Consider the following 8,928-nt stretch of genomic DNA (forward strand, 5'->3'; position numbering starts at 1 on the left):
TATGTATAGCCTGATGTCCATGATAATGTGTACAGGTCCATACACTTGCACTGCAATGAGAGTGATGATGTTTTACAGGCATTTGTGCTAATGCACAAATTTGTCCATAAGTGACATGTCCTCATGTATCTGCTCAGATCTCTTTGTCTGATCTGTGTCAAAATGTGCACTGAAATAGTGAAAAACTAGCTACTTTTCACACACTGAATGATACTGAAAATTTAACCTGGTGTCTGAAACAGGGACAATGTGAAGCCCACAATGACATTGTCTGATCCTTCTTGTAATCCAAAACAGCAAAGTGCAGTATTTTGAAGTTCTTATTAAAACAAAAGCCTTTATGAACACAACATCTGTGTCTATCTAGGAATGCATATGGTTGAGAGGCTTTGTTGTTGCACGTCCTTTTCCAGAAGCAATGGGGTGAAAAGTACAGCTGTCTTTATTTTTATCAGATTCACTTGGACATTTAACACAAGTCAAATGTGCTGCCTTGAGACTCCAGAAGGATTCTTTTACTAGAAAATGAAATTAGCGACTGGTGAATCACTCATTAGTACTCATAAAGTCAGATCTAATTCCACCCAAAATTTGCTGTTTCTGCAGAGAGTCAAAGCTCTCATCACTGCCACACAGATTAACTTTGCTGAACTGTACACTGACAAACATAGCCTACTGCATACAGACACAAATTACTATAACGATGAGGCCATCTTGTGGCTGCAGTGCATCTATACCATAGGACTGTTGGTTTTGTACAGTCTGAAGTGGCTGCTTACTGTACAGCAGGACAGCATTGGAAGTTTGCAAGGGTTCACATCCTCACAGAGCACAGAGTGGGAATTTGTCATCAAGATTTTGTTGGGTAACTGGTCTTTGAAAGAATTGAGTGTGATAGATGTCTTTGGTTGGGAATTGTATATATTTTAATTTAAAAAGGTAAGCTTTTTTAAAGCGGGTCAAATATTTTAATAACTGATAGTGTAAATGGTGAACCCCTCCTTATTAGTAAAACTACCAGTCTTGATTCCGAAGTGAATGAAATGGGGACATCAACAAAATATGTGACCCTAAAATAATTTACCAATGTCAAACTAAAATAGATCTCCGTTCTTTTACGTTATCTTAATCTTGTGTCAGACTATGATGTTAATAAATTGAGAAATAAATATATTTTTGTATGTTACCAGACACCAGCGATGAAAACTAGGCTAAACTAGCTAGGCTAGGCTTTATTCAAGTACCAAACTTAAGTACCATTTTGAGTTACTTTCACTTTATTTGGGTATTTCAGTTTTCTTTATATGTTTACTCTATTACATTTCAGGGGTAATATTGCACTTTTTACTCTACTATGTGTACCTGACAGCTGTAGTTACTTTGAAGATTTTAAATTCAAAACTCATGAGAAGAGAATTCCCCCACACTGTCCTTTTACTTGCGTTAAACTTTATTGAATAAATTGTTTTTTAAAAATAATAAAGGTTATCGCAAGTGAAAAGACAGTGTGCAGGAATTCTCTCTTCTCTTGCCTATGGACATTTTCTCCTGCTTATCTGTCTACAAGAAGCTGAGGGTGTGCATGAGCCTTTACAGTTAACATTCAAATTTAGCAACATTAAAAGTAGCAATATTTTTTTTATAAAATTTAGTTTATATATAAACTAGACTAAATTAGAACATCTAGTGTAGTTCAAATGAGCCCACCCTTGACCAGTTCCAACATTAAAATTTGTCTTGCACATTTATGCATCATTATTAATATTAAAATAAAGGTGACAGCAGCCATTTATCTGCATAAAGTGTACATTTAGTTTTGTTGTTTCAAGTCCATCTTGCTAATAATACTTCTGTATTTCTACTTTAGTCAGATTTGAATGCAGGACTTATACTTGTAAAAGATATGAATGTGTCCTCCACCACTGCTACCTCTCTGATGATCGTGACTACTTGCAGTTGCAGTATTTCCGGCAGCACTAGAAGTAAGCACGGGTCAGTGTACTCTCCTGTGTGACCAGCAGGAGGCGACAGTAGTCTGTCTGAGCGGCTCAAACACACGCAGAAACACCACTGAGACGCCTCACAACAAGGAAGTCTGATAGTGGGATGTGTTCATCTGTCAAAACAGCATCCTAGCAGACATGGACACCCTGCAGTATCTAAACGCTTTTATCTCTGAGCGGCTGGCTGCGGCGGCTGTGGAGATTTTCGGGGCGGTGGAGAAAACGTTTACAGATTATCAGGGAGAAATTAGCCGATCCAAGCAGGAGATAGATCACCTAAGAACACTGGTGCTCTGTCCTCAAATCAGATTACACAGATCAGGTGTGTGGATTAAATGCTTCTACATGATAATGATGTATATCTCATCATTTAGGTAAACAAAGAGGCTGCAGCTCCTTTTAGTTTTTTCAAATAATGGCTCAGAGTAAGATCAGCCTATTTTTCATAAGGATGCTTTAAGAATGCATGTATAGTTAAGAAGCATGTTGACCTTTTAAGACTGAAAAGCAATGTCCACATGACTCATTCTAGATTAAAATGTGAATTTAGAGGCATTTTTCATCTCCAGTCTCGCCTCTGTCTGCACTCGTATTTCACTCAACAGCTCAACAGGTCAGCCTTCACTACTGTGATGAGGAGGTTTCCCCTGTAAGCTGCCATGAGGAGGACGTCTGGGCCCCAGATGTGAGTCCAGAGCACCCGAGCACCCTGCACACTAAAGTCCAGAAGGCTGATCATCAGCGAGGGCCGTCCTGGAGGCAGCCATGTGACACCACAGTGTCTCCTCAGTTTGTGAAAAGAGAACATCATGAGGATTCACCCTCACACCTCTACAGAGTATTAACTGTTGAACAGATGGCAGATATCAAATCTGAGCCTGATGGTGATGAGTTTATAACATCTCCATCAACCAGGGAGGCTGGTGAGAAGCCAGAGTCTTCTGGGCTTCAGCAACTGAAAGGTGAGGGGAGGACTGGGTAGACGCACATCCAGCCGAGGACTGAAAAAAGCTACGTTCATTATTTTGTTATTGTATCTTTGTGTGTTGGAGATTCTCTCTATACTTAGAGGTTTTGATCAGGTTTGTCGGGTCACACTTTTAAAACTTTTTCGGGTCATGCTTTTAAAACAGCATCACATCAGAAAATAATCTGTTTGCACTCAGGTTACCTCGTCCCTTGATGACATTTTCACTGCATGCCATCAACAAGGTGAAACAACTTCCCAAATGCCACACTATATGTTCTTCTTTGCTTTAGTTTCAACATGCTGATGGTAACAGACAGTTTTTGGCTGTGCTAACTGCATGGATGTAGTAATGGCAATGCTAGTCTGTCGGTCCGCCACTTTATTCCAGACTGAAATATCTCAACTTGCAACTATGTGATGGATTGCCATGAAATTTTGTACAGTCATTCATGGTGCCCGATGAATGAATCCTACTGATTTTGGTGACTTTTTCCCTTGTGCCACCATGAGGTTGAAATTTGTGGTTCAGAGTGAAATATACTGACAACTATCAGATGGATTGCCAAGAAATTTACAGCAACTATTCAATGTCCCTAGAGGATTCATCGTAACAATATATCAACATTTATTCCATGGATTGGCACACAATTTGGTACATGATTTCCAGACAGTGTATTCAAATGACTTTGGTGATCCTTTTTCTTTGCCTCAACAACTATTGGATTGATTGCTGTGAAATTTATGGTCCTCAGAGGATGAATTATAATAACTTTGATCTCCTGACTACTCATCCAGTGCCATCATTTGGGCAAAATTGAATACACTGCGAAGTGCAGACCAATGTGAGCTTATTAAATTACAACATGTCGCACAACTCTTCTCCAGTACACAAAACCATTTTCTGCTCACACACCACCCATCTTTAAGGCAAGGTAGCTGAAAACGTTTGGTGAATAAAACTCGGTGTACAGGAGAAGACTTGTGCAACGTGTTTTAATTTAGCTCAAATGGAGCCTCACAGAGCTGCTAGCATGTCTTCTTAAGAGAGAATGATAATTATTGTTATTAGTAAAATATGTACAAATTGAGATACAAATGACAAGACAACAGATACTTGTAAAATGTAGTATATTTTCTCACTTTTTTCCTTGTAGATCCACTTGAGATCACTCATCATGAGCAGGATGAGTCTGATGAGCAGCAGTACACTGAACAAGCCTGGAGCCCCTGCCAGGACCGCGAGGACCCTGATCTTCCGTACATCAAAGTGGAAAGGTTTACACCATCTGCTCCTCTGGAAGAGACCGACCATGACTGCAAACTCCCTCTTCAGTCAGAGAAGAGTGTTTGTGATGAGGAAAAGAGTAGAGATGGTGAAGGAGAAGGCTACGAACTGAGCAGAGTCTCTCAGCCCTTCTACTCGGTAAATCCAGACTGCCTCACATCTCAAAGTGAATATAGTTACAGTACAGAAGGTGTGGTGAATGGAGAATGGATTAAAGTGCTCACACCAACAGGAACAATACAAAAGAAAAGACAAAACTCCAATTTGTGCTGTCAGGAAAGGGTAAGTGTTGAAACGGAAGAAGATATAAATTATTTCACCAGGGAGAGAAGACACACGTGTCCCATCTGTGCAAAACGTTTTAAAGAGTCGAGCCATTTGAAGGATCATGTGAGAATCCACACAGGAGAGAAACCGTACCAGTGCAAGGAATGCAGCAAGAACTTCAGACAGAGCGGAGCTTTGACTTTGCACATGAGAATCCACACAGGGGAGCGACCGTACCAGTGCACAGACTGTGGCCGGCGCTTCAACCGAAAGGGCGACATGGAGACTCACAAGGTGACACATACAGGGGAGAGACCCCATCTGTGCATGGTGTGTGGGAAAAGCTTCAAAAGGAAGAGCAACTTAAACACACATCTAAAGACCCATGCAGAAGACAAAATGGATTACACTCAACCACTATGACTGTACAAATATTATACTACTACTATATACTACTAATACATCCATATAGTACTCACTGGAAAACATAGATAATATGTTGACTGCAGTGCATAATACGATTCTGTCCATGGTTCACAATTAATTTCTCTAGGAGAAAGTATAGAGAAACATTTCTTGACTAACTGAAATTAATTTCATTTTTTTATCATCCCAAGAGATTTGTTTTTCTGCTTTGAAATTTATGGACAGTTCAAGTCTTAAAAGATGGGGAGCAAATTTTAACATTAAAATACATTGTATGAGATCATGTAAACTCTAGTTTTACAATTTAGTCCCACGTGGTCCAGCAAATTATGGAAGCAAAGCTCTATTAATTAAATTTTTTTGAATGTACTGACTTTGTTTTTTATTTATTTCAAGTGAGGTTGATGACTTTTATTGCCAGCAGGACTGTTACTGAATATCCTATAAGACAGCATCACATGGTTTGACTCCAGATCTTTCTCAGGGGTTTGTAGTCACACAAGGTGTCATGGAGGATGGTCACCAGGTTAGTAAAACTTACTAATATCCATTTATAGTATCACATTTAGTATCATGTATCCTTAATATCTGAACACTTCAGTAGAGGAAAATTGATTCCAAACAACACAAACACACAGAGCAGAAAGTAGAATTAAGTTGAGTAAAATGATCAAATCTTACATGCTATAAGATGCAGCTCAAAATGCTTTAAAAAAGTTATTATGTTAATAGATCTGCAGCTGTCTAGACAGTTATCACAGTGACGGTGAGGTCAAAGGGAGATATAAATAATGATATTGAGCGATTCTGTTTTTGCACACTTATAGTTGTGAAAAAGTGTTGGACATTGTGGTAAAAGTCTTAAACAATGTTTAAACCCTACTTTCAGAGTTGTGAAAGTAACCTTTAGCCTGAGCTAAGCCACACTTTCCCTCCCTAAGTCATCTGATGGTACAACTTCATTGAGGACAATCAATTTCATTTGATTTAATTAATGTGATTATATAATTCAATTTAATTTAGAATTCAATGTATTTATTTTAGTAATTTATCCAATTGTATTTTATTAAGGTAATTTAATTTAAATCAATTAAATTTCTCACATTTTCTGACATTTTATATTCAAAATTACTAATTAATTGAGAGAATAACTGGCAGATTAATAGATGGTCAGTGTAATACAGGCTGTGGTTGTGAGTCTGTTGTAGTTCTAGTTGGTGCCAGAGATGTGATTAATATCAGGGTATTTCTGACCATCTTACCTGTTTCAGGTGTGAGACACTGAGAAGTTTGCAATTTTGTTTCCTTTCATTTTTTTGTTATGTGTGATCTGGTGGCACAGTGTGAATAAATCACCTTTTTTAATCTTTGATAACATCTCTAAGTCTAAGACCCCCACCACCTTCCTGGACCCTCTGACCACACTTCCCTACATACTGCCACACAGACAGGACAAGTTAAATGTCAGATTTGTTTCAAAAGCACATTTAAAAACAGATGTAGAATAAAGTGCTTTACAGAGAAACCTTAAATAAAATCATAAAAAATGAATCGGTAAATACCATGAAATTAAAACGATTTTATCGTTAACAAATCCTTTTGACAAGAAATAATATATTTAATGAAACATTTTAATGCACTTCCTGCAAGCATGTAACAACGATACATTTTCAAAATATGTATGTTTTGTCCTCTTCCTCTTCTTTCATCAGTGAAAGGTCTGGACATTGTTTTTCCTGGAAAAAAGAGGCAAGTTTTCTTATTTTCTTAGCAATTTAATTTGTATCTCCACCAATGGTTAAACTTGGTTCAGACACAACTTTGAAGGCCTCTAAGTAGCTGTCAACATTGTTGTTTTATCTACTAACTTAGGAAAATACGTGTCATTTACGAGAAGACAGAGCTCATGTGTTCTCAAGATTTGCAGTACATCTTAGCCTTAACCTAATGTTTCTGGATGTCTTTCGGCCATTGCTGGAGTGTTTTAGGGTTTCAGCGATCATCCTCTCAGCCTCTTTCTCTGCCAGCCCTGGCTTAGACCTCATGACTGCTTCTACAATACATACAGTATATATCAGTTTGAATTTGAAATTGCTTGTGTTTTTATTTATTTTTTAATACAAACTGTCAATTTTGAGGTAAATAAGTGTTGTGTAGGCTTGTGATTCTGCTCATGCTTTGCTTATAATTGAAAGTTTCTTTAAGTGCATCAGTCTTCTTTTCCTGCCATTCAAATTTACAGTTGATCACAGAGCACACTGTGCTCTCAATCAGGAGCCGCTTGTTTCTTCTCCCACAGAGGCTGTAATTGATCCACACTGTGCTTGAGGTCCAGAGCATTGTCTTCGCTGTTTGGTCCCTGGAATTTTGTCACTCAGGTCATCAGCCTCTTCAGGTTCTCCTCAATAGAGTCCACTTTTTGCTGCAGGAACTGAAGCATATCTAAACACCAACTCAGCACACATTTAAATTATTGTACTTGAAAGCTTTTATTTTCTAGAGACATGCCCTCCCTGAAAACAGCTATTATTTTTTATTTCATTCATATTAATAACAGGTGTGTTATGTAATTGGAAAGTGTGACTTATGGATAAAAAGCCAAAATAAAAGGCCTTATTGCTGTTTAAACAAACGTAAACAAACATTTCTGAATTCATGCCACATTCCTGACACTGCTCCGGCTTCTCTCCTGTGTGGATTCCCACATGATCCCTTCAAACCGCTTTTCCCTGATGGGAAGCATTTCCTCTCTCCCTAGTGAGAATATTAGCAACTTCTGTTCCAATAAATTCTTCTCCTCTGCTGTACAAGTCATAGATTTGCCTTGCCTTTTTCTTCTTTTGTCTTGAAAAAAATGAACAGTAAAAATCAGCATCCAGTGTTGCATTTAGGACCTGTTGAGCTGTTGAGTGAAATAGGCTGAGAGTGTAGATAGAAGTGAGACTGGAGATGAAAAATGCCACTAAATTCACATTTTAACCTAGAATCTAGAGTCATATAGACATTGTTGTTTTAAAGGTCAACACACGCCACTGCTTCTTAACCATGCATGCATTCTTAAAACATCCTTATGAAAAATAGGCTAATCTGAGCCATTATTTGAAAACAATATGACAAAAACTAAAAGGAGCTGCAGCCTCATCATGTCAGCTGCAACACTTTGTTTATAAAACGCAAATTAAATAATGTAAATGCATCTACTGTACCCTGTGTCACAGCTGCCAGGGATGAAAGTGTTAGTTCCACACACTTGATCTGTGTAATCTTACTTGAGGACAGAGCACCAGTGTTCTCAGGTGATCTATCTCCTACCTGGATCGGCTGATTTCTCCCTGATAATCTCCACTACCGCCGCAGCCAGTCGCTCAGAGATAAGAGTGTTTAGATACTGCAGGGTGTCCATGTCTGCTGGGGTGCTGTTTACACAGATGAACACATCCCATTATCAGACTTTGTTGTCATGAAACGTGTCAGTGGTGTTTCTCAAAGCACTGTCGCCTCCTGCTGGTCACTCAGGAGATTTTCCACCGACCTGTGCTCACTTCAGGTGCTGCCAGAAATACTGGAAGTGCAAGTTTACAACCACATAAAGCAGAGCAGCAACTTAAATCAATAGAGCCAGAAATACATTAGAGGTGTTTGAACTTTGAGTATTTACATTTTAGGCTAAACCAAATAGTAGGCTATCATCCGCCCTCTTAGCTGCTCTCAGGCAACAACATTTTTCATTTTGGCACAGATAATCGACTGAGTTATTGGTCACCACAACTTCAACAGGTTTTTATGATGCATGCAGAGATGCTTTGTGGTAAGTTGGTATTTAATGAAGGAAAGGTGCTGGTGGTTCACGCCCTCATTGTGCTTAATTTTGTCATTGAAGTGCATAAAAATAAATTATGTTTGACTCAGCACCCCAACTGGCTTGACTACATACATAGCCTGGGCGGTTGCATGCTTATTGTTTAGCCTATGCCTGA

General features: G+C 38.6%; 1 protein-coding gene across 2 annotated transcripts; it reads left to right on the plus strand.

The window, feature by feature from the left end:
• The first annotated feature begins 2,074 nt into the window (after positions 1-2,074).
• On the plus strand, positions 2,075-5,320 carry LOC122980889 (zinc finger protein 544-like). Of its 2 annotated transcripts, XM_044349315.1 has the most exons (4): positions 2,075-2,325; positions 2,609-2,965; positions 4,128-4,185; positions 4,253-5,320. In XM_044349315.1, exons 1-4 carry the CDS (start codon positions 2,142-2,144, stop codon positions 4,368-4,370), a joined length of 717 nt encoding a protein of 238 aa, XP_044205250.1. In that variant the 5' UTR covers positions 2,075-2,141; the 3' UTR covers positions 4,371-5,320. The 2 variants fall into 2 exon arrangements, with proteins under 2 accessions (XP_044205250.1, XP_044205249.1); XM_044349314.1 differs by having other exon boundaries at positions 4,128-5,320.
• The last annotated feature ends 3,608 nt before the right edge of the window (positions 5,321-8,928 follow it).

The sequence above is a fragment of the Thunnus albacares genome, chromosome 4 (genome assembly GCF_914725855.1).
Source record: "Thunnus albacares chromosome 4, fThuAlb1.1, whole genome shotgun sequence".
Classification (NCBI taxonomy): Eukaryota; Metazoa; Chordata; class Actinopteri; order Scombriformes; family Scombridae; genus Thunnus; species Thunnus albacares.